Source organism: Polypterus senegalus, chromosome 11, assembly GCF_016835505.1.
Source record: "Polypterus senegalus isolate Bchr_013 chromosome 11, ASM1683550v1, whole genome shotgun sequence".
Lineage (NCBI taxonomy): Eukaryota > Metazoa > Chordata > Cladistia > Polypteriformes > Polypteridae > Polypterus > Polypterus senegalus.
Window position 1 is genome coordinate 10,297,401 of NC_053164.1, and position 27,144 is coordinate 10,324,544.

The 27,144-nt window shown below is 44.1% G+C and overlaps 1 protein-coding gene across 1 annotated transcript in view; it reads left to right on the plus strand.

Annotated features, from left to right (window-relative positions):
- rtn2a (reticulon 2a) overlaps nt 1-27,144 on the plus strand; it is a 68,861-nt gene that overhangs the window by 19,039 nt on the left and 22,678 nt on the right. Inside the window, exons 4-5 of the mRNA XM_039770095.1 lie at nt 3,574-3,738; nt 19,655-19,774. Of these exons, the coding sequence (XP_039626029.1) occupies nt 3,574-3,738; nt 19,655-19,774 (285 nt within the window). The remainder of the gene's footprint in view (nt 1-3,573; nt 3,739-19,654; nt 19,775-27,144) is intronic.

A 27,144-nucleotide genomic window follows, 5' to 3' on the forward strand; every position in this document is an offset into this window, starting at 1 on the left:
CGTGTGTGACAACACATACATATACACACAGACACATATATACATATATATACAGTATATACTGTACATATCTACATATATATATATATACACATACATACATACATACATTAACATATATACTGTATATATAGTACAGGCCAAAAGTTTGCACACCCCTCCTCATTCAATGTGTTTTCTTTATTTTCATGACCATTTCCAGCACTCCATCACTCTCATTCTTGGTCAAATAGCCCTTACACAGCCTAGAGGTGTCCTGTTGAAAAATAAATGATCGTCCAACTATCCTGACTTCTGCACAACACAACTGCTGGTCCCAACCCCATTGATAAAGCAAGAAATTCCACTAAATAACCCTGATAAGGCACACCTGTGAAGTGAAAAGCATTTCAGGTGACTACCTGTTGAAGCTCATCAAGAGAATGCCAAGAGTGTGCAAAGCAGTAATCAGAGCAAAGGGTGGCTGCTTTGAAAAAAATCTAGAATATAAAACATGTTTTCAGTTATTTCACCTTTTTTTGTTAAGTACATAACTCCACATTCATAGTTTTGATGCCTTCAGTGAGAATCTACCAATGTAAATGGTCATGAAAATAAAGAAAACACATTGAATGAGGAGGTGTGTCCAAACTTTTGGCCTGTAATATACAGTAATCCCTCCTCGACCCCTCCTTCCAGACCCCCCCGCGATAGGTGAAAATCCGCGAAGTAGAAACCATATGTTTGTATGGTTATTTTTATATATTTTAAGCCCTTATAAACTCTCCCACCCTGTTAACATTATTAGAGCCCTCTAGACATGAAATAACACCCTTTAGTCAAACGTTTAAACTGTGCTCCATGACAAGACAGAGATGACAGTTCTTTCTCACAATTAAAAGAAAGCAAACATATCTTATCTTCAAAGGAGCGCCGTCAGGAGCAGAGAATGTCAGAGAGAGCGCTCGCAAAGAAAAGCAAACAATCAAAAAATCAATACATGCTTTTAAGTATACAGAAGCACCGCGATAAAGCGGCATTTTGTAGAGGAGCGTCCGTGTCCTCTGTGCAAACAGCCCCTCTGCTCACACCCCTCCGTCAGGCAGAGAGCGAGAAAGATAGAGAGAAGCAAACAAGCACCGCGCGGAAAGCATATCTTATAGCATTGAGGAGCTTTAGTTAATATGCAATACATGCTCTGATCGGGTAGCTTCTAAGCCATCCGCCAATAGCGTCCCTTGTATGAAATCAACTGGGCAATCAAACTGAGGAAGCATGTAACCTAAATTAAAAGACCCATTGTCCGCAGAAAGCGAACCAGCGAAAAATCTGTGATATATGTTTAGATGTGCTTACATTTAAAATCCGCGATATAAAAGTCAAAGCGCGATATAGCGAGGGATTACTGTATATACATATCTACATATATATATATAGCAAAATCCCCACACTTCGCAGCAGCGAAGTACTGCTTTTAAATTTTTATTAAGAAGAAAAGAAAACCTTTTTAAACTGAGGAAAAATATACCAATAACTCTCTGTTAAGGATCTCTTTGTATACCATGTTTTCAGTTCAACAGTCCTGTTGTGATATGACCAAACTGTGCGAGCTCACTCTTGAGCATGCAACGTATAGTTGGCTATGTGAAAAGCAATCTTGCCTCAAATCAATGGCAACCTTTTGTAGGGTCTGTCCCTGAGACTTATTAATTGTCATTGCGAAGCAGAGCCTTACTGGAAATTGGAGGCATTTGAATTGAAATGGGAGATCAGAGGATACAATGGGGATGCGAGGAATACATTGAGTGTGGAGAAACTCTAGAGACAGCGTGTGTATTAACTTGTGGATTTTTCTATGAGTATTTGGTGGCAGCGTGACGAAGTTACTTCCGCAAGACCGCGTTAGCTGTGGAGCTCAGCTCAGAGTGAAATGAGGTGAATGGGAGGGGAGATGATGACGTGACTCCCCCACCCGCCTTAACTGTCAATCCCCCCACAAAGTCAGTCTCTCGGAATTTGAATAAACACAGTTCTTCACCAGCAATTTTAACTTAGTTACCAAGTGATCAAAACTCTCGTTTATACCTCGTGTCTACTCATTAAACTTGTATCTCGCAAATATCGTATTCGTCGTGGGCATGACAAACTCTAGTGGCAGTGTGTCTATGAACTTAATTTAAACTTTAGGTTTACACCGTGCTTTGTTTCCGCAGTAGCTGTAGTCATGAATATGCTTGTATGCGTCATTCGCTTCATATTCTTTTGCTGCCTTCCCAATTGTGTAATGCATTTTTTGAACAAGTTTGATTCATCGAAGTGATCACTCGTACTGCGTTCAGTCAGTTCACGTGAGCTGCTCTCTTGTGTGATCTTGCGATGTCCACGGCTTTATTTAATGTTAGCTAAGACACGGCACTTAAAAGATGCTCGCTACAGCAGTTTTAACTCCGTTACAAAGTGATCCAAAGTCTCGTTTATACCCCGTGTCTTCTCATTAAACTTGTACCTCGCGAATATGGTATTCGTCATAGGCATGACAAACGGCAGCGGGAGCGTGTCTATGAACTTAATTTAAACTTTAGGTTTACACCATGCTTTGTTCCCGCAATAGCTGCACTTATGAATATGCTTGTATGCGTCACTCGCTTCATGTTCTTTTGCTGCCTTCTCAATTGTGTAATGCGTTTTTTCTTCAGCGCTCTTTGGAGCTCTTCTTTGTTTTTTACGTACTGCATTCACAGTCAGTTCACATGATTACGTGGGAGGCGTGACGATGAGGGACGCAACTCCACCTCACACGGTGACCGAGCTGCCTGCTATGTCTGTATACAGTATACGAAAGTAGGTTCCAGTTATGACCGTTACGTGTAGAATTTCGAAATGAAACCTGCCCAACTTTTGTAAGTAAGCTGTAAGGAATGAGCCTGACAAATTTCAGCCTTCTACCTACACGGGAAGTTGGAGAATTAGTGATGAGTCAGTCAGTGAGTGAATGAGTGAGTGAGGGCTTTGCCTTTTATTAGTATAGATTTATACATTTTTCATATATATTGTTTTTCTGTAAATTGTTTATCTTCTAATCAGTTCTTTTAACTTATTTGTTTTATCATTTATGTTATTTTTTTCCTTTGTTTGTTTACTAATTTATTATTGATATTTTTGATTTTATTGTACAGCACATTAGTTTGGTGTTTTAAAATTGTGCTTTATAAATACATTTTAATTAGATTTTTTGATTTGATGGTGTCAGTACACTTTGTGTCACGTGTCTCAGACGACCCCTCCATAGTTTAACTAATCTGTTAATGGAAAGATGTTGTTGGTTTCCATTTATGTTACTCAGTTTAATTTTTCTTTTCTGTCTGTTTAAACCAATTTGTGTCTTTATGTGTACTGATTCTCTACTTAGTCATTTGTAAAATTCATACTCGCCATTTTACCTGACAACTTGTCACAGCGTTCTGTGCCTGCAACTGAACTGAATTGAATTGAACTGAATGGAATGGAATGAAGGTTCCCTCATCGCCTTCTCCTCCTCTTCCCTCCACCACCAGCACTGCCACCTACTAATGCTTGTCACTTCATCATTTCCAGAATACCACACCACCTACATGACCCTCAACTTCTCCATGGAGTCCGGATATCAAGAAGACAAAGACTTGGGGATTCGCTGCTCCCACCCCAGAGGTCAAGACACTCAGGTAGCGCCGATCATCAGCCAATCAGAAGCATTTGGAGACGGCCAGCACTGGACGAAAGGTGAGTCAGTGGGCATCTCAAATATCAAAGTGAATGAGCGTAGAGATCGGGGGTGCAAGTCTGGCCCATGACAGATGAGCCCTGAGGACATTCAGCCATCAAGATGTTTAATAGAAACGCGGCAGTGGAGAACATCAACACCTCCACAGATACGCTGGGATGGCACCTCACTCTGGCTGCGCTCTTATCTTAACCTGAATCAGACATTTACTCTTCTTAAAGTCATTTGATATACGTTCTTGAACATCTCTATCTATCTATCTATCTATCTATCTATCTATCTATCTATCTATCTATCTATCTATCTATCTATCTATCTATCTATCTATCTATCTATCTTTTATATAGTGCCTTTCACATCTATCTATCTATCTTTTATATAGTGCCTTTCACATCTATCTATCTATCTATCTATCTATCTATCTATCTATCTATCTATCTATCTATCTATCTATCTATCTATCTATCTATCTATCTATCTATCTTTTATATAGTGCCTTTCATCTATCCAGTATTTTATGATATGATCTCTCAAGGTTTCCCTGAAATGCTCGTACTCAGTGTTGGACTTCATGTCTGCTTCTGCTTTGTTTTTCTAAACACCCTAACAGTTATTTGACTGCCATTACCTATTATAGTAATATTCCTTGTTTGGGTGATTTGTTTAAAGGTTTTCTTTGCTTTTGGAGTAGGCGTTTTTTCTTTCTTTTATATATATATACTATAGAGCTTTGCCCCCTGTTTGCTTCACTCACCCAGCCCCGGGCCAGTGTTTTGCAGCTCTGCAGCTCGCGTATGGGGAAGTGGATGTACAACAGATCGTTATTTTCATAGGTATTGTTACATATGCCTCAATAGAACTAACTATTTTACATTACAACGTCATAAATTGAACATAAATTATGTTTCATATTGCGTTTGAGTTATTTGTTACGTTATGCGATTTCATTCTGTTTGGCTTTTAAATTAACATGCAAATACTTTTTAAATTTACACTTGTACTATAAAACTTCAGTAAAAATAATTTTTTGAATTACATTTTCATCAATATCACATTGAATTTTGATTCCGTGTTTGAACTTTCATCGTGACAACACAACGTATAACTGCCCGTGAGTGAATTTCGTTTCTTTCTCTCTAATTAATAAACCGACTTTTTCGAATGTTTGTCTCTGCGATTTGTTAATTTTCATAGCAAAAGCTATTGTAATGGGAAACTGTAAATGTTTTAATACGAATGGCATATCAAGATCTCCTTCGGTGTCTGATGTTATCCACTGACGATGTACTCCATCACCTTTCTTGTCGCCTGTTAATATTTTACATGTCAGAATTGTTTGACTATTTTTGAATACAACTACTCTTGTCCTATTGCATAGCCCATCACTCATACATAAATTCCGCAATAACACTACAATACATCCTTCTTTCTACAGTAATTCGGCCAGTGGAAGACCACATGGTGTTAACAGTTGTAGATATTCTTCATGATATTGTAAGTTGATGTTTTCATCTTCTGCACCATCACCACCAACTGCTTCAGCAGAGTCTATTGATACGCACTTCACCAATTTACCGTGTAAACAATCGACATTTTTGCTGTTAATTCGTTTGACTTCATCGTTTCTCGGTGCTAGGATTGCCCATGAACTCATTTCTTCTGTTGATAATCAGTTGGGATGAAATTCTTCAATAAGATTTGGACATAATAAGTGTTCTTTAATTGGGAACTTAAAGTGAGGAAAACGTTAAAATTTATAAGAACTGAGAGCGCAGGAACTGTGTCTGACAAAAGCATTCACACGAATGAGAGGGTTAGGATTAGGGTTAGGGTTAGGGTTAGGGGTGAGAGGACTGTGAGCGAGGGGCGTGAACCGGAAACGGTGGACAGGAGGGCGGGGCTTGAAAAAATCTCAAGGCAAAAGTCTCAGTTTAGGATTTCCTTTTATAATAGAAAGATTTATTTATTTATTATACTAGCCCTAACTCTAAACTGAGCGCGTCGCTGCTCCTTGATGTCCGCAGCACTGTCAGTGATCTGTCACCTTGTCACATCACTTTATCCAATTCTGAACAAGAAAGGGACACTCCTGTCAGAGGTGTAAGGTGACAGATATCCAAAGATGTTTTTATTTTGTGTGGCCAGCTTTACGGCTTCTGAAAGTTGAATGGAGTTTCGTTTTCTGGAGGTTTCACCCTGCTGCAGAGAGGCTGTGGACGGAGGCCTGTGAGCCTGAATGTGCTGTGCATTTACAGGAGGGATAAATGTGCCCACCGTCACTGCAGAGCGCATCTTGCATTATTTATTATTTTTCAGTATTACGTAATGAATAATATATTTTGCTGCTGACGCACTGTCCATTTTTCTTGTCTGTAGAGTGAATATTTGAGAAGTCATTTTCAGAAGTTACTTATTAAACTTCAGCAGAACACAATCTATACTATCAAAAACTCGGGGGCAGATAAGGAGGCTTTAATGATCAGCTCAGTTATCACTGGATGGCGGCCCGCTGGTTTATGCTGTGGCCCCCCACATTTTGGACCTCCATCCATTCAAATCAATCCAGTCAGTAGTTGGGTTAGGAGGGCATGGGAGGTCATGAGCTCACTGAAAGGGGTGTGTGGCACTCCTGATATCTATAGAAGAAGACCAAGGTCCAAGTCTTTAGAGTCCTGGTGCTTCCTGTTTGTGAGACATGGACACTGTCCAGTGGCCTGGGACGAAGACTGGACTTCACCTCGTTCTCTCTTCAGAGAAAACTTGGGTCCCACTGGTTTGACTTTGTGTTGCTGATGGGGTCCCGAATGAGGCACATGACCTGCATTGTGAGACAGCGTCAGTTACGGCACTATGGCCATGTGGCGCGATTTCCCAAGGGTGATCAGCTCATTATTGAGTACATAGTGGCTGGACCAGACCAAGGGGCGCCCACATAACACCTGGCTGCAGCAGATAGAGGGTCATTTCCAGAGTGTGGGACTGGACCGGGTGTCTACCTAGGGAGGTTGTCAACCAGGATTCTCAGTTCTTTCACCGTGTGGTGAGTGCGGCAACACGCTGTACCAGTGCCTGCTCCACAACTTGACTTGACTTCAACACCGGACAGGGGAGCCCACTGTGCAGAAAGACAAAGACACTCCAATTACTTGAAATAATGGAGAGGTCAATGATTATTATCTTTATGACATCAGGAATATACGGAATGTGTTTACACTGCATATGTAGTGGAGATAACAATCCTGTCTATACATGCTCTGTGTGTGTGTGATTAGACATGTATAGTGGGATCCTCAGATTGGGGCTACACATTTATATTTTACTTCAGGTGTCCCTGTTATGTTTGTGTGTGTGATTAGAGATGAAGTGGGGTCCTCTGGTCAGGGTTTCACGTTTATGTCTTAATTCAGGTGTCCCTGTTGTGTGTGTGTGTGTGTGATTAGGCATGTAGTGGGGTCCTCAGATTGGGGCTACACATTTATATTTTACTTCAGGTGTCCCTGTTATGTATCTGTGTGTGTATACGTGTGTGTGTGTGTGTGTGTTTGTGTGTGTGTGCGTGTGTGCATGTGTGTGTGTGTGTGTGATTAGACATGTAATGGGGTCCTCTGGTTAGGGTTTCACGTTTATGTCTTAACTCAGGTGTCCCTGTTGTGTGTGTGTGTGTGTGTGTGTGTGTGTGTGTGTGTGCACAGCTGTATCCCAGGATCCCATCCCTCAGTGCCGTGTATCACCTGACCAGCATCCCCAGTTTTCGGTGGTCTCCTGTTCTCAGTTCGTTGTTAAATTCCGCACTCATTCCCTGAGATTGCACAGTCTGGTACCAAAATGGAGACCAAAGAGCATTCAGAACAATGACATTAGAAAGAGGGAACAAGGTGGACAAGGCCCCCTCACTGTGGCGTCTGCAGCATGTGGACAGTGTAATCCATAGGACTTCTCTGATGAAGTCATTCACCATGTTGATGTGTATGATGGTGATGGTCGACCAGATGGATCTTCATCAGTTACACTCGCTCTTCATATTCATTGCTGACTTAACTCCCTTACTAAGCCAACATCCTTCGGTGAATGTGAGCCTTTGGCCTTTGGTCTGAGGTTGACGGTGATCTGGACCTGGTTTTCTTGAAGGTTTCCGCCCTATGTTGCCCGTGACCCTGTCTCGTCTACTAGCCTTCAACCCCACAGCATGGTGCTGCCACCATTAGGCTTGGAATGGTATTGCACAGGTGATGAGCACTGATGTCTACAGTATCTCTCTGGATTGACTGCGGTCCTCCAGTCATGATGCTAATCCTCGTTTCATCAGACCGGGGACTTTTATTTCTCAAAGTTGAAGAGTTTTTATGAACTCCAAGAGTGGGCTTCCATGTGTCTTTTATTGAGAAGAAGCTTCTGTCTGGCCAGTCTGTCATAAAGTCCAGATCGGTGGAGTGTTGCAGTTGATGGTTGACCTTCTGGAAGTTTCTCCCGTCTCCACACAAGTTGTCTGGAGCTCAGCAGAAGGGACCATTGGGTTCTTCATCTTCTGCCCTGATTACTCAGTTTGGCCGTACAGTCGACTCTAACAAAAGTTTTGGTTGTTCCAAAACTTCTTACATTTAAAAACCATGGAGTGCAACCAAGCTTTTGTGAACCTTCAGTGCTGTTTAAATTTTTTTTTTTTTTTGGTAGACTTCCCCAGATCCGTCCCTCGACACAAGAAATCCTGCAGGCAATTGTTTTGACCTCATGGTTTCAATTTTTGGCTCAGTTGTGGGACCTTATATGGAAAGTGAAAAGGAGTGAAGACAGCAGGAGACACGACAGACCCTTGTGGTGCTCCAGTGTTGCTCACACAGTCCACAGTCCAGTCTCACAAATGGTGGTCTGCCGAGACAGATGGATTAACGAAAGCTCTGGGCCTTTCCTCATCTGTGCCATCAACTGAATGGACCACTGGTGGACTCCAATGTCTCAGTGATTGATGATCAATAGGAGGAGATAAACCTGGGCCAAGGCAAAGGGTCTGAAAACTTATAGAAATGTAATATTTCAGCCTCTTTATTTCTAATTAATTTTCAAAGAATCCTAAAATCCTCTTTTCACTTTGTAATTCTGGGTGTTGCTTGATGGAGGAAAAAAAGGTTGCAAACTAACAAAATGTGGACAAAGTACAGGGGTCCGAATACGCAGTGATGGTGCCATAGACCCCTCAGCTCTGATGTTTAGATAGATAGATAGATAGATAGATAGATAGATAGATAGATAGATAGATAGATAGATAGATAGATAGATAGATAGATACTCCAGCTTTGAATTCAAAATGGAACTTAACTGTCGACTGGCGCCCCCTCCTGGGCGACTTCACACACTGGGATGATTAACAGTAGGTTAGACTCCATTTGACCTCACTACACATTAGGATAAGTGGTGTAGAAAAACAGATGAATTATTGAATAGACTCGTTAGATTTAAAATCCTTAAATGACATAAATGCAAGCGTAACACTGGAAGAATGACGGGAAACACAAATGTCCACTCCTGTGTGCTCCGGGAGAAGGGGCAGACGTGTGGTAATAATAATAATAGCTCTTTACATTCATATGGCACTTTCTCAATAATAATCATTATTTACATTCATATAGCACTTATCTCAATAATAATAATAATAATAATAATAATAATAATAATAATAATAATAATAATAATAATAATAATAAAAATAACTCTTTACATTCATATAGCACTTATCTCAATCATGACAATAATAATAACAGTAATACTAATATCTATCTATCTATCTATCTATCTATCTATCTATCTATCTATCTATCTATTATATAGTGCCTTTCATTTCTATCTATCTATCTATTTATCTATTATATAGTGCCTTTCATTTCTATCTATCTATCTATCTACTTAAATTATATAGTGCCTTTCATGTCTATCTATCTATCTACTTAAATTATATAGTGCCTTTCATGTCTATCTATCTATCTATCTATCTATCTATCTATTGTGCCTTTCACTCTATCTATCTATCTATCTATCTATCTATCTATCTATCTATCTATCTATCTATCTATCTATTATATAGTGCCTTTCATGTCTATCTATCTATCTATCTATCTATCTATCTATCTATCTATCTATTATATAGTGCCTTTCTATCTATCTATCTATCTATCTATCTATCTATCTATCTATCTATCTATCTATCTATTGTGCCTTTCACTCTATCTATCTATCTATCTATCTATCTATCTATCTATCTATCTATCTATCTATCTATTATATAGTGCCTTTCACTCTATCTATCTATCTATCTATCTATCTATCTATCTATCTATCTATCTATCTATCTATTATATAGTGCCTTTCATTTCTATCTATCTATCTACTTAAATTATATAGTGCCTTTCATATCTATCTATCTATCTATCTATCTATCTATCTATCTATCTATCTATCTATCTATCTATCTATTGTGTCTTTCACTCTATCTATCTATCTATCTATCTATCTATCTATCTATCTATCTATCTATCTATCTATCTATCTATCATTTTATACAGGCCAGTCATAAGCTTTGAAGCCAAGTCTTGAAAGCCACAAGGCAGCAGCACTAACCACTGTGTCACCGTCATGTGCCCCCATTATGATGTCATGTTTAGAGCTCTTCTGTATGTTCCAGTGAACAGACTGCTGTAGTAGAAGACCTGAATTGATCTTTTGGTTCATTAGGTTTCAGTTTGACCTTTGGCGATGCCATTAATTGATTAAAACAATCAACAAAGTGCCCACCTGGGGGTGCCAGATTAATGCTGCAGATGTCAGAGGTCTCTGTTTCACCTTGCAGCTGGAATGCTAAACTTATGAAGACATCTGTGCAATTCATAAATTGGCCAATGTCTACATTACCAATTCAGATCCCCCTACTGCTGCAACAACTTCATGATAGTAGTCACTGGTTCAGAGAAACTGCTTTTATTAAACATATTAAACAAACATTCAGGCTTCTTCTAGAAAACATCCACAATAACTGAACTCCCTCCAGCGGCCCCAGAAGTCTCCGGGATGTTTCGGATGTTCCAACTACAATTCCCATAAAGCCCTGCGTGAGTCCAGACCTGTGCAGCAGAAGACACATGCTGCCTCCTGCTTTACTGAAAGACCACATTACCCCAGCAGGCAGTCCTCCGTTGCCTGTCATTGTATTTGGGTCCCATCCAGTAAAGGTACCACCCTGCCACTTATTTGCATTCCCTTCGAGGTGACATTTCAACAGTTTGTCCGAATGACTACATGAATGGATGGCACTCCTTACATTCCCTCAGTTAGTAGAGTAGGAGCAGACATTGAGCCCAGGTCCTGGGAGCCATGAGGCAGTAGCACTAACCACTGTGCCGCCTGTATGCTCTCCCTGTCTAGTTCATATGTGTGATTAAATTGAAAGAAGACGACCACGATCTCTGATGTTATTAATTAAGTGCCATTTTCTGGCTCCTTGCCCTTATGCCCACTTCCTGCTCCATTCCTAAGTGGTGGCATGCTGCGTCTGGACCAGTGCTCACTGCCATTGTTTTACACCCTGAGTTTTCTGTTCCAGTCTCGTGGGAGGTCTGCTTCTTCTCGTCCACGATCAGCTTTCATGCCAGTTGTTTCACGCCGACAAGTGCAGGCCTTCACGCTGACTTTGGAGGCTTCATGTTCAGTCAGCACTTTAACAAATCGGCCCAGACGATGGCGTCATTCCGCTGCACTCCCGACTGTCATCATGTGTACTTGGCTCCATTAAGGAGACCCCCAGGTCGACTATCGATCCCCTCTCTCCATGGTTTCCCTGGTAACCGTCCTCTCGAGACTAACTGAGTCATCAGCCTCAGACGTGGCCTTGCTGAATAAGCCTGGCGTGGAGTTAACAGCCCACCTCTCTGCTCCAGCCTTCCTGTCCTTCACAATCTGACGCCAATCTGTGTCACCTTTAACATAAACGAGGGTCTGCAGAGCAGGGAATGGCAGGTGACCGGGAAGACTTGACGCTGGCTTGTGACAAATAAAAGTGGTCCTTTTAAAGGTAGTGAGTGACCTAAAAGAGCAAAAGTCTAATGAGGTAGGGAGCACCACCACAACATGGCGCTATATTGGTGGCAGTGGTGGGATGAGAAGACAGCGAGTGTTGTAGATACCTAAAATGGACTTGCTGGACTCTTCAGAGGTGCTGAGATCTGGGATCAGGAATGCAGGAAGGAGGACAGCTGAGAGGCCACAATCTGTCATATTCCAAATTAAAAATTTCAATTTTCTCTTTCATGTCCTTTTTAGTCCATTTTGGCTAATAGTGTTCTTGGTGTTAATTACTTCCATTATTCCTATTTTCTTATTACTTTGATGTATTATTTAATTTCTATGCATCTATGATTGTCCCACTATGTGCCTTGAGTTTTATGGGTGGTCCCCGAAGTCATGTCCATCAAGTGACTTCCCTCAGTCTTATCAAGGCAGAGAAAAAACCCCACAGTCCCCTGCGGTTCATTGAATGAACGTGGTGATTGGTGAGCTCCCCTGTGTTTATTGCTCCTTTCGATTGTTTGTGATTGACTGCATTTTTGTATTGGGACTTGGTGTCCTGACTTGGCAGGGAAGAAAAACAGATAACTTGCCTTTCCTCTTGAGGAAACTGAGAGATGCAAGCCAAAGGTAAAACAAAGGAAAATAAAAATGAAACAAAGCAACCAAAATCCAGAGCAGAGGCAAAAGTCGCAGTCAATCAAGAGGCAATAAGTCGAAAACCAGGCAATCACACGGGAAATCACACATGTAAATGACGTTTTATCTGCTGATCGCATAAAGCTCAGCAAACACCTGACCTTTAATCCTGTCTTCTGATTGGGTCAAAGGTCACGACCTGCAATTGCTCCGTCCTGGTTATGACGTTAACCTGCATCCAACCTTGCAAGCGGGTCCTCCAATCTACTCAAGTTTGGTTTCAGGGGTGACACTCCAGCCACCATAAAAAAACTCACCCTGTCCCAGTGTGGTGCTGAGGGGTCACCTGCTGCCCTCGGGTCCCAATCTGGATGGTTTATCATGTGGTGGGTGTGACAACGCCCTGTAATCAGCGTATGCTCCCCACCTCCTCCTCTTCCTCCATGACCCCAGAGACCACGCCCCTAGAAACATGGAATGTGACCCTGACAACTGTACACAAAATGGCTTCCCTAACAGGAAAAGGCTACAAAACCGCAATTTTCATCAAAGATCGGAGTATTATATCCATAGGCCTGATCGCTGTCTGATTATTTGGGTGGTCTGGTATTACCAGGTTCTGTCAGCAAACATCCGCCCTGCACTCTCAGTTGCAAGACGCAGATCATAGCCATGTTATATAGTACTAACCATATATATATATATATATACTAGCAAAATACCCGCACTTCGCAGCAGAGAAGTAGTGTGTTAAAGAAGTTATGAAAAAGAAAAGGAAACATTTTAAAAATAACATAACCTGATTGTCAATGTAATTGTTTTGTGACTGTTATGAGTGTTGCCATCATCAAGTATTTGATTATCATTATTTCTTTCAATCAGGTTCGTATTTGGAGGATGTGTTGTGTTCAAATTACATTCCGTGTTTGTCTATTCTATCCCTGACCATCTCATCTTCGTTGTCAACCGTTGTAAAGATAACAGGTTTCATTCATCGAAGTGTTCACTACCCAAATCGGTACTCGTGAATCTAAGATGTTTAACAGGCATTCCCGGTATTAAGTTGTGGATTTGCCTGCGAATATTTAGCGTCACCGTGTCTATGAACGTAATTTAAAGTTAAGCTTTACTCCTTGTTTTCCTATTGATATGTCTAGAAAGGCTTGTTCAGATTCAGACGGTTGTTCCTTTCCTACTGCATCAATAAACAGCTCGTCTTCCTCTTTATCTGAGACATCACACACTGCATGCACGGGTTTACCTTTCCCAGTCCTGCACACTTTAGCGAAGTGGTTCAATTTACCACATTTTTTACACTGTCTTCCTTTACCTGGACATTGACTTTTTCCACCGTGTGCTTTGTTTCCTCAGTAGCTTCACTTATAAATATGCTTGTATGCGTCAGTCGCTTCATATTCTATTGCTGCTGTCTCAATTGTGTAATGCGTCTTTTGTTCAGCCCTCTTTGGAGCTCTTACTTTTTTTTTCATGTGTACTGCGTTCACAGTCAGTTCACGTGAGCCGCTCAGAGTACATGCATCAAAGGTTTGCTGTCTCGTGCGATCTTGCGATGTCCACGGCTTTTTTTAATCTTAGCTAAGACCCGGCACTTAAAAGTTTCTCTCGCACTTTCGCTGAGTTTGTGCCAAACACTAGTCTATCCCTGACCATCTCCTCTTAGTTTGCATAAGCACAGTCCTTCACCCGTGAATATTTAGCGGCAGCGTGTCTATTGGATTGCCGCTGACGGACGGCCTTATATGGGCAGGCACTCAATTACATGGGAGGCGTGACGATGAGGGATGCAACTCCGCCTCACATGGTGACCGAGCAGCAGGCTATGGGCGTATATATGTACGTAACTAGGTTCCACTTATGAACACATAGAATTTCGAAATTAAACCTGCCTAACTTTTGTAAGTAAGCTGTAAGGAATGAACCTGCCAAATTTCAGCCTTCTACCTACACGGGAAGTTGGAGAATTAGTGATGAGTCAGTCAGTCAGTCAGTCAGTGAGTCAGTCAGTGAGGGCTTTGCCTTTTATTAGTATGTATATATATATATATACTGTATATATATATATATATATATAGTGGTCCCTGGCCGGGGCTGGAGCCGGTCGGGACGCCAGGAGGACGAGAGGAGGGCTTGTGCCTCCTCCAGACCGCGAGGGGGCGTCCGTCCTGGTTCTGTTGGGGGTCATGGGTCGAGGGCATGGAAGCCCTACCCTGTAGGGGCCCGTGGTCACCACCACGCGGCGCCCCAATGCCGGTTTATCCCGTGTGGTCCTCGGCCGGGGCTGGAGCCCGGCCAGGACGCTTTGGAGGACCAGAGGAGGGCGTGTGCCTCCTCCAGACCGAGTGGGGGCGTCTGTCCTGGTTATACAGGGGCCTCGGGTAGGGGGCTTTGAAGCCCAGCCCTGTAGGGACCCGTGGCCACCGCCAGGCGGCGCCCCAGTGCCTAATTGTCCCTGGAGCCCAGCACTTCCGCCACACCAGGAAGTGCTGGGGGGAAGACTTTATGTGGCGCCCGGAGAGCTGCCAGGAGGACAGCCGACACTTCCGCCACGCTGGGGCGTGGCTAAGGAGGGGATACCGGGAACACCTGGGGCTCATCCGGGAGCATTATATAAGGGGCCGCCTCCCTCCAGTGATTGGTGTATGTCGGGAGGAAGCAGACAGAGCTGGAGAGAGAGAGAGAGGATGGGAGGCGGCCAGGAAGGCACAGAGACTGTGGGCCTGGACATTGGGGAAATCGGTGCAAGAAGGCACTGGGGTGCACGGGAGCAAAACTGTAAATAATAGTATTGTAAATAAACGGTGTGTGGGTGAAAATATGCTGTCCGTCTGTCTGTGCCAGGGCCAGATTTCACAATATATATATATATATACTCTAGCTGGTGTATGTATATTTTGTGGAAGATTCAGCAAAGACACAGACCTTGAGACGAACATCCCAAAAACACCCACGTTTATTTTCCTTACAGCTCTACAGCACCACACAATGCACAAATTAGCACAAATAGCTCACAGGCCTTTCTTTCCTTTTCCCTTCTTCTTATTCTTCTGCTACCTCCACTCCTCTCCTCGCAAGCTCTGTCTTCTACCTCCCGACTCCGGCTCCCCGAATGGAGTGAGGCGGCCCCTTTTATAATGCACATGTTTGTGCTCCAGGTGCTTGATGACCTATTTCAAGCTGCTCTCTACGGTTTAGCAGCAGCTACAGCACGCCCTGGTGGTGCCCATAGATCCCAACATGGTTACACCAAACTCCAACTCCCATGAAGCCCTGCGGGAGTCTTAGGCACCACTGCAACCCTGGCGGGGCTGCCATCTAGTGCTCCAGGAGGGGGAGAGAGAAGGGGTATTGCTCTGGATAGACTGGCTTCCTCAGTCTTCCCAGCATGGAGGTGTCTGCCACAATACATATACAGAAGAGAGAGTTACACATCCCAGCTCCTCTCTGCGTTCACACAATATTCCAGACTTGGAGTTGTCTTGTTATACTGGGTAGGCCTGATGAATTATAGAAGTGTCAATGTTTGGGTTGCACCAGCTGTTGGAATGATAAATGCAGTGCATTCTATTACTGATGGAATATCAAATTCAATGCATATGTCTCTGTTATAAGCCATTTTGTATCGGATTCATAAAAACGGTGTCAATGCTTGGGTTCTTGCAGTGGGCTGCCACCCTGCCTGGGGTTTGTTTCCTGCCTTGCGCCCTGTGTTGCCTGGGATTGGCTCCAGCAGACCCTGTAGTTAGGATATAACAGGTTGGATAATGGATGGATGGATGGATGAATGCTTAGGTTGCACCAGCTGTTGGAATGATAAATGCAATGCATTTTATTACTAAAAATGTTTGTGATGCACCGTATCTTGGAATGACAGAGACTTAGCCATCAGCCAGACACATAGATGCGCCGATGCTTTTCCTTTTATTAAGATTTATACCTGTGCTCGCCATCTAATAAAATAATTTGAATTATTTAAAGCTAAATTGCTTCCACGGTCAATACTGCGCCATAATAAGAAGAGACCTTCAGGAAGCTCACCAGGTCTGCTAGATATAACTAAGAGCAATGCAGTATTCCCCTGGTGATGAATGCTGAATGCTGCCCTTCATCTGTCTTGACAGGTCTTCCTCACTGTAGTTCCTTTCTTGTGCCCAATGCAGATGCTCATCCGTTCAGTTCCTTTCCCACTCTCACTGTACCCCCTTCCTCCTTTTGAAGAAAAAAAACAATGGCGCAATTTATGCAAATGACCTCAGAAGCTGGACGTTCAGCTGTCCATCATCCCCCGTTTATTCCAAAACAGCACATATGGGTGGTCTTCTTTGCCCACACCAGCAGACCAGACAGACAAGTGGCAAACACATAGGTGACAGTATGGACGTAAGGTTATAGTATGGACGTAGAAGACTATAGCGATGCTACTGGGTAAAGAAACTCCAACTCCCAGCACCCCCTGCATTGGCTCTGATTGGTTGTCGGCTGAGGGTACAGTAGGCCGGCTCGGCATTTAAAAGTGGGCCAGTGACACAAAAAGAGGGGAAGTCTTTTGTGTTTTGTGTCTTGAGTTTCCTGTCTGTGTGCCTCATGTTCTGTGGATCCTTGTTCTTGTTGTGGATTGTCTCCTGTTTAGGGTGTATGTATGGACTGTCTGGTGTCTTCCTGCTGCATGAGGACTGTCTGAGGATTTATTGTCATCCTGTGAAGAAAGGAACGCTCCTGATCCCTATTCGCCCATCTTCATCTCATTAGGAAATCCCGGACTGACCTTTACACTCACACACAGTGTGCTGATCTCTGGACTGTCTGCCTCCATCATTGCATTTCATCAGTTGCCGTTTTCCAGGGACTTCATAGGGAGTGCTTTTTGTTTGTGGTTTGTTTGTGTTTATTGTATATCGCCATTAGGGGATCGGGGTGGGATCGTTTAGCATGTAGTTATATTTCATTCATTAGTGTTTAATATGTTCTTTAATGGGCAGCATGGTGGAGCAGTGGGTAGTGCTGCTGCCTCGTAGTATGGAGACCTGGGTTTGCTTCCCAGGTCCTCCCTGCATGGAGTTTGCATGTTCTCCCCGTGTCTGCATGGGTTTCCTCCCACAGTCCAAAGACATGCAGGTTGGGTGAATTGGTGATCCTAAATTGACCCTAGTGTGTGCTTGGTGTGTGCGTCCTGTGGGCTGGCACCCTGCCTTGTGCCCAGTGCTGGCTGGGATTGGCTCCAGCAGACCCCCGTGACCCTGTGTTAGGATATAGTGGGTTGGGAAATGACTGACTGGCATTCTTTAATTGTTGTTTTATTACCGGTTGCTTTTTCCTTTGTCTCTGCTTGTGAGTGTGTGTGTGTGTGTGTGTGTGTGTGTGTGTGTGTGTGTGTGTGTGTGTGTGTTTCAAGGCTGGGTGCGTCCCACCAAAAAAAAAAAAAAAAATCACCCTTGATAAATCTTAGCGGCACCGGACTGCTACCACTCGTCGCTATTGGAAATGCAAAAATAAAACTCATCTTAGCTGAACCCTGAACTGTCTGTGTGTCATTGTGTCTGGGGTTTGGGGGCTCAGTGATGCCCCCTACAGGCCATGCTATGTTAAACCAAAAAAATAAATACTCCGGCAGCATGATGTGCATGATTTGTACCGATTGTGTACTTGTCTGATGCAAAAGCTCCACTCCTGCTCTCCATCAGCAGTTGGGAAGAAATTTAAATAATCAATGAAGACCTCAGAGATAATATTTGCAGTGCACCATCTGTTGGAATGTACAGTACTTTGTAATGTATGTAGTAAAAAAAATGCATTGCACAGAAGGTTCATCACAAACATTTGTATTTAGAAAGTGCATTGCTACAAATGTTTGTGAGGTGCCATCTGTTGGAATGGTAAATACAATGGAGCGCCATCTGTGGGAATGACAAAGAACGGCTATGAGTTCAAATCCTTATCCAGGCTGTGGATCCCAAAAACTCTGAAGAACTCAAGGTTTGTCACGGTGATCTTTTCTCGTGTGTGTATTTTCAGTTTTGACCCTCTTGTTCTCTTGACCACGATTATCATCTCTCATATTAGGCTTTGGTTTTGTTTCGCTTTCTACCTTTTTTGCTTTGCGCCCCTCCCTGACCCTTCATAACCTTCAAAATCTTCTTTGGGGGAGGAGCAAAAGTTTCAGATTTATCAAAGATTTCAATCTCTGATTTTTTGACATCCCCTGATATCTCGATGATGGGTGTCTGACTGGGTTTGTGTCACGGTGTCTCAGGGATGGTCTGAGAGCTAAAATGGCTGGATGGAAAAATACCAACCTCAAAACTTAAGCCTGCTATGAGATGACGATGTGCGGATTAGTTTTTGAGCCAAATCGTGCAAGAGACAGAGAGAGGCACTCAAGAGGAACCCTCAAATACTGTAATTCTGCAGTGCGCCATCTGTGGGAATGACAAAGGACGGCTATGAGTTCTGTAGAACTCCAAGTTTGTCACGGTGATCTTTTCTCGCATGTACTTTCAGTTTTGACCCTCTTGTTCTCTTGACCGCGATTATCATCTCTCATATTAGACTTTGGTTTTGTTTCGCTTTCCTCCATTTTTGTTTTGTGCCCCCCATAACTTATTTTCTTTGGAGGAGGAGCAGCAAAACTTTCAGATTTATCAAAAATGTCAATCTCCAGCTTTCAAGAGATCTCCATCAGCAGTTCTACCTTGAGGCTTCATGACAGAGTGGAGCCCTCCATTGAGTACGTCTTTGAAGAATAAAGTCACAGACCCCCCACAACTAACAAGGGCACATATTGTCACCTGGCCATCTCTTAAAGCTGTCACCAGTCTATCTGGGCTCCGTTTGTGACTCCATGACACTGTGAAGCGCTGTCAAAAAGCGTCGGATTTCTATTAACATGTCTTGTTCTCATTTCATTTTAGTGTAAGTCTCATTGTACACAAATATGCATTAAAAAACTAAAGAAAAGTGCAATGGGCTCCAACCTTGAAGCCCCCAAATGCACCTGACTGTCTGTCTAATGTGTCCCTTCAGCCCGCAGCGTCTGCTCCTAAATAAAGCTGACGTGTCCCTCAGTGCCACAGCGGGACCGCCAGAGACGCCGGGACACTCCTCTGCAGCCTTATAGAGTTTCCCACAGACCACCCCCCCCCACCCACGCACACCAGCGCAGGGGTCACAAAGCAGGTGGGACTCCAGGCGGGATTGGCTGGATATAATTAGGCAGACTGGCCTTGGTTTTGCTGAGCAAACAGTTTGGGCTAAAAACAGTCCAGGAGCAGAAGTGTGCAGCGGAGAGGCGAGGCGAGGCCGTGGGAGACCCTCACAAGATGACCAGCCAAGGTGAGCGCGTCCATGCAGGGCCACTAAGGGGTCTGGCCAGAAGTTTTAAAACGTGTGCTTGGCAAGCAGCAGAGTTAAGTTTTGGCACGGCTTGGGTTCGGTGGGGGTGGGGATATGCTGGGCTGTGGCACACAACTGCCCGGGGCTTTGAGGGCAGAGCAGAGCAGAGTGGGCCTTTGTTGGTCCTTGGCAATGGCGCCAAGACAGTTAGAGACCGTCAGACGTTGGATTGTGTGAATGAAGTTACAGTTTAACAGTCGAGCTTTCGCTGTCTCTGATGTTCTCAAGCTGGGCGCCCGAGGCGCTGAGTGAGACGGGTGAAGAGTGAAGGCACAAACAGGTGCTTGAGCTCCTCTGACGGGTGAAAGGGCAGCCATCTGTGGAGACGCTGAGAAGCAGGCGGTGGATTGTTTTGAATGATTAAATAAAAAAAAAAAAAAATGAGAGGCCGGCCCTTGGGTCGGACAGGCTGAGGGGTCCTGGATCGAGTCACAAAGCCAAAGCAGATGTTTCAGGGGGACGCCCAGCGTGGGACTTTATATGACGAGGCACAATCTGCCGTAAAGCTCGACTGAATGAACCTCACGAGATAGAGATGAATTCCCACTGCTGGCACCCTGCGTCACCCTGAGCAAGTGAGCCAACCTGATGTCACTCAGGTTATTAAGAGTAGGCAATGCGATCGTTCCCTATTGTCATGAAAGATGTTATATAAAATGAAAAGGTGGGCTCTCTGAGTGACTCCTTCAGTTGGCGAAAAAAACGAGAACGTAAAAGTACCTCAGGGCGGTGCAGCATGGTGGTGCAGTGCTGTTACCTCAAAGAGCCAGTAACAATAATAATAATCATAATAATAATTAAAAAAAAACATTTTACTTATACAGTGCCATGCCCATGCTCAAAGCATCCAGGGTTCAAATCATGAACATGATGATGGTCTCCATGGAGCTGGCATGTTCTCCCCATGCCTGTGTAGAATTTTCGTCCTGCAGGCTCAAAGATGTCTGATGCTGTTGTGATAGCCCACCAAAGACCAACGCAGGCCTGACATATGTGGTCTTACATGAAATAATCAATAAGGCTGACCTGTTGTTTTAGGCAAGCTTTTGTGATATGTAATATGAAAGACAGAATTTGATGTGGGCAGCACGGTGGTACAGTGGTGGCGTTGCTGCCTCACAGTTAGGAGACCTGGAGTTTGCTTCCCAGGTCCTCCCTGCGTGGAGTTTGCATGTTCTCCCCGTGTCTGCATGGGTTATCTCCCACAGTCCAAAGACATGGAGGTTAAGTGCATTGGCGATCCTAAATTGTGCTTGGTGTGTGTGTGTGTGTGTGCCCTGCGATGGGCTGGCACCCTGCCCGGGGTTTGTTTCCTGCCTTGCACCCTGTGTTGGCTGGGATTGGCTCCAGCAGACCCCTGTGACACTGTAGTTAGGATATAGCGGGTTGGATAATGGATGGATGAAGAATATGATGTGAGATCAAATTGATTATATGCAGTGAACATATGAAGTAATGCTATAAATCACCAGCTGTGCTACCCATCTAACTTGGGAAGAAATTTAAAAAATCAATGAGGGCGGCATGGTGGCACAGCGGGTAGCACTGCTGCCTTGCAGTAAGGAGACTTGAGTTCGCTTCCTGGGTCCTCCCTGCGTGGAGTTTGCATGTTCTCCCCGTGTCTGCGTGGATTTCCTCCCACAGTCCAAAGACATGCAGGTTAGGTGCATTGGTGGTCCTAAATTGTCCCAGCATGTGCTTGGTGTGTCTGTGTGTGTGCCCTGCGGTGGGCTGGCACCCTGCCCAGGGTTTGTTTCCTGCCTTGTGCCCTGTGTTGGCTGGGATAGGCTCCAACAGACCCCCGTGACCCTGTAGTTAGGATATAGCGGGTTGGATAATAGATGGGTGGATGAAGACCTCAGAGTTAACATTTGCAGTGCACCATCTATGCCCAGAGGGGGCTGGGTGGTCTCGTTGCCTCAGAACCCCTGCAGATTTTATTTTTCTCCAGCCGTCTGGAGTTATTTTTGTTTTTTCTGTCCTCCCTGGCCATCAGACCTTACTCTTATTCTATGTTAATGAGTCTTGTCTTATTTTTTTATTTATTTTGTCTTTTTTCTCTCTTTTGTCATCATGCAAAGCACTTTGAGTTACATTATTTGCCTGAAAATGTGCTATAGAAATAAATGTTGTCGTTGTTGTTGCATTGGAATGCACAGTACTTTGTAACGTATGTAGCAAAAGAACGAATTACATTTGTCATTTCTACAGAAGGTTCATCACAAACATTTATATTGATAAAGTGCATTGCTACAAATGTTTGTGAGGTGCCATCTGTTGGAACGGTAAATACAATGATGCGCCATCTGTGGGAATGACAAAGGACGACTATGAGTTCAAATCCTTATCCAACTGTGGATCCCAAAACTGTGAAGAACTCAAGGTTTGTCACAGTGATCTTTTCTAGTGTGTGTATTTTCAGTTTTGACCCTCTTGTTCTCTTGACCACGATTATCATCTCTCATATTAGGCTTTGGTTTTGTTTCACTTTCTACCTTTTTGCTTTTCGTGCCTCCCCACCATAACCTATCTTCTTTGGGGGAGGAGCAAAAGTTTCAGATTTATCAAAGATTTCAATCTCCGGTGTTCGACAGATCTTGACTTTTTAAGGGTCCCCTGATATCTCGATGACGGGTGTCTGACTGGGTTTGTGTCACCATTTCTCAGGGATGGCCTGAGAGCTAAAATGGCTGGATGGAAAAATACCAACCTCAAAACTTAAGCCTGCTATGAGATGACGATGTGCGGATTCGTTTTTGAGCCAAATCCTTAAGAGACAGAGAGAGGCACTCAAGAGGAACCCTCAAATGCCGTAATTCTGCAATTAATTGAGAGTTCTTCTCATCAGTTGCTATCATAATGACTAATTTTACAGCGCAAATCCGACTGACGCTCACGTCCGAATTTTATTTTGTTTTGTTTTTTTACACGCATCTCCCTGTGTTGCTTAAAACGTTTATCTCCCAAATTTACTAACTGGTTATTTTAAATTTGAAAAGCCTAAACCCCATTTGTGGGCATGTGCAGGCCAGAAGCCTTCTTTTTTAAGTTCTTTATATCGTCTTATACAATTTCTCACATTAGGAATTTGTTGGTTTTCGCATACCCCTTAGGGTCAGAGAGCAGGGTCAGCCATTGTACAGCACCCCTGGAGCAATTGAGGGTTAAGGTCCTTGCTCAAGGGCCCAGCAGAGTAGGAACTCTTTTGGCAGTGACGGGGATTCGAACCGGCAACCTTCAGGATACCAGCACAGATCCTTATCCTCAGAGCCTTCCATTTGAGTTTGGGTCTAGGCTGCCCCTGGATGACTTTACTGTGTGCGAGTGGTTGCTGCACAGAATGGTAGTGCGATTAAACGGGATGGCGTCAGGAAATGATGCAAAAAATATTTAAAACAATTGTGGATGGGTGAATAGTTTCGAGTCCAAAAAGCAGTGGGGTGCCAACAGGGGTCGACCCGACAGAAATGTTTCCTTTGGGTAACCTTTTGTGTTACAGGGTAACTCCTTTTTGCCTTTTGTGCTCCCGTGGAGCTTCACTCCTCTGGAAGAGCAGTTTTTGTGAATGTGAAGTCTTTTGATTTATATAGACTATGCATTTGTCCTTATTGCAAGCCGGGGTTTGATGGTGAAATCCCCCTTTAGTGGCCATTTCTGGAAGTATTTATGTGCTTTGGGACTCCCAGTTCATAATAACCAGCAGCAATAAAAGCAGTTTTGACATTGTGTTTGGGATCCTTGCAGCCTGTTGTGCTCATTTGTATTTCTAAGTTTTCACCCTCTCTTCTTGTTTACGGTAACATTTCCATCTTGGATTTGCTTGCTTTAACCCTTAAACACCAGAACCGGCTATAGTCGCTTCCCAGTGCAATTTGCCAGCACGCTGGAGCTGATCAGTCCATGCCATACATTCATTGGGCAGCCCGCTCATGACCACTGGCGCCCCCTGCAGCCTCACTGTCCCCACTAGACTGGCCTGCCAGCATCAGCGTTGGCCTCTCTGTGTGCTCGCGTGCAGCCAGTTCAATCGCAGTTGGCGCGGTGATTTACTGAATTTCATCAATGGCATCAGTTGCACCTTCTATATAGAATAATAGATTGTTCCAGTAGTTTATTTTATAGTTTTTACAGTTCATTGGCAGTGTGTAAAATGATCAATGTTGCAGTAATTGTGATGCTCTTTGCATGAAAAAAAATGTGTTCCATTGAAATGTCACTTTGTCTTTGTGATGTTTCCTTAAAAAGTCCATAAAGGTGCATTAACCCCCAAATATGTGTCAGTTTAAGGGTTAAAGGCCAGACCTGTTTTTGCTTCTTTTTATCCCCGTCCTGCTTTTCTCATTAGCCAGCCAGCCAACGAGGGTGCAAGGGAGGAACAAATCCCGGGCAGGGCACACAGACACACACACACACCAAGCACACACTAGGGCAGTGTTTCTCAACCTTTAAGTATTTGCGGCCCGAGTTTTCATAACAGTTTTAATCAGTTTTTTGAAAGGAGCCCACTTATACCAATTTGTTCTCTTTTAATTACTGATATATCATAGATGCTGTGACAGATAAGGGGCACCGTCGTCCCCTTGAACCCTCAGATCAGACACCAGATAAAAGTCCCAACAATTTTATTTTTACAATAATAAAGTGCACAAAGCACCTCCACTATACTTCAATAATACAATAATACACAATAATAATCATAATCAATACTTAATAATTCTCCACACCTCCCAGCAGCTCAGTCACCCTTCCTCCCAACTCGGCTCACTGCTGGGATCTTCCACAGTCCTTTTATACTTCTTGACCTGGAAGTGTTTCTTTCTCTGTCCATGTGACTTTATAACACTTCCGGGTCGGCTAAAACTCCTATTCTTCAACCCGGAAGTACGTCATTTCCTCTGTCCCCGTGACTGGGACGTACTTCTGGGCTGTATGGAAAATATATGTCTCTGTGCCTCCCTGCAGCGTCCCCTGGTGGCCCGACGTTATCCAGCAGGGTGTGGTCCCCGGCTGGGGCTGGAGCCCGGCCGGGACGCCCAGGAGGACGAGAGGAGGGCTTGTGCCTCCTCCAGACTGTGAGGCGGCGTCCGTTGCTGGTTTTGTTGGGGGCCTCGGGTAGAGGGCTTGGAAGCCCAGCCCTGTAGGGACCCGTGGCCACCGCCAGGCGGCGCCCCGATGCCGGTTTATCCCGTGGGGTCCCCGGCCGGGACGCCTAGGAGGACCAGAGGAGGGCTTGTGCCTCCTCCAGACCGCAAGGCCCTGGTTGTATTGGGGGCCTTGGTGCCTGAGGAACCCTGGAGCCCAGCACTTCCGCCACACCAGGAAGTGCTGGGGGGAAGACTTAATGTGGCGCCCGGAGAGCTGCCGGGAGGACAGCCGACACTTCCGCCACGCTGGGGCGTGGCCAAGCAGGGAATGCTGGGAACACCTGGTGCTCATCCGGGAGCATTATATAAGGGGCCGCCTCCCTTCAGTCTAGAGCGGAAGTCGGGTGGAAGAGGACGGAGCGAGAGGAAGGACTGGAGGCGGCCAGGAGAAAGGCAGTAGGACTGTGTGGCCTGGACTTGGGGGAATCGGTGCAGGAGGCACTGGGGTTTGTGAGTGCACATTACACCTGTAAATAAAAAGTGTGTTGGGTGAAATATGATGTCCGTCTGTCTGTGCCCGGGCCGGCTTTCACAAGGGATAATTAAAACTCCAAAATCCATGATGCCCTGCTGGAATTCGGGGTATCTCCACATTGCAGGGAGGGCTCCATCTGGCGGCTTGGGGGTATTGGCCGGGATAAGTTGCCAGCCATAGTCCACAATGCATATTTTATTATACCTGCTTAACTTTTATCAACATTTATCTAACTCTATTTTTATTGCATCAGAATGTAGTTTAACTTAATTTGTTTTGGTTTCAATAGATGTAGTTTTCAAATTTTTGATTCTTATTTTCTTTTTTTCACATCATCGGGCCCCCCTTTTTGTTACTTTGCACCCCGCTAGGGGGGTCCACCCCACAGTTTGAGAACCACTGCACCAGGGACAATTTAGGATCGCCAATGCACCTCACCTGCATGCCTTTGGACTGTCGGAGGAAACCCACGCAGACACGGGGAGAACATGCAAACTCCATGCAGGGAGGACTTGGGAAGCGAACTCCAGGTCTCCTAGCTGCGAGGCAGCAGCGCTACCCACTGCGCCACCGTGCCACCTCCTTTGTAGAATCTTCATAAAATAAAAGTTTAATATCACAAAAATGCTCTTCAATGACAATTTTTTATCAACTTGGAGTTCCAAGGAGCATAAGTCCCACAAGACACATCCAATGATGCCCACTAGAACAGGAGTCGCCAAGTCCGGTCCTGGAGGACCACCATGGCTGCAGGTTTTCATTCTAACCCTTTCTTTAATGAGTGCCCTGTTTGTGCTGCTAATTAATTCCTTTTTCTTTTATTATAGTTGACTTGTTTTTTAAGATTTGTTCCCCTAAGTTGCTTCATTTCTTTCCTTAAATGGCACCCAAACAGAAATGAAATTTGAAGTGAGGGAGCCAAGAGAAGACCAACTCAGTCAGGGCCTCAAACTCCAACCAGTTTCACTCCAACCAGCTGCTTAATGAGGCGCCAGTTCTTGTTGTTAATTAAACTCGTTCTTTAATTCCATGGCCTGTTGCTGTTCTTGTGGTGCATTGGCAGACATTTCTGAAATTGTTGATTTTCTCTTTTTGTGGACCTGAGAAGATCGACATTCCTGTGACCTTCATCGTTCTTTATTTTCAGACATTGTATGATGGACACCAGTTGTTTTGGCTCATTTTGTATCTCATTACTGCTTGGCTGCTAATTAAAGAAAAAGAAACAATTAAGGGGTCTGAATCTTCAAGAGCAAGTCAGTTAAAATGAATTTAAAAGAAGTGAATTAGCAGCAAAAACAGGTCAGTCATTAAGAAAAGGGTTGGAATGAAAACCTGCAGCCACGGTGGTCCTCCAGAACTGGAGCTGACGAGCCCTGCACTAGAGGGATAAAACCGTCAAAGCCAGGGTAGTAATAGGGAACATATAGGATCTTTATAAAATGAAGAATTTATTACCAGGAACTGTGGGAGATCAAAGAGAACTGAAGAATCATCAAAAAAAGAGCAAAATGTAAAAATTCAGAAAAAGTGCAAAGCATAGCAAAAAGAGAGAAACTCACCAAACAGCTCCCTCACGCATTTGAAATGAAATACCAGGAAGTGTGGGTGACCCCTCCAGATTTATAAGGCAGAGGGAGGGTGGTGATTGGCAGGTGGCCCGCCTCCTTTGGGTCCACCCACAAAACACA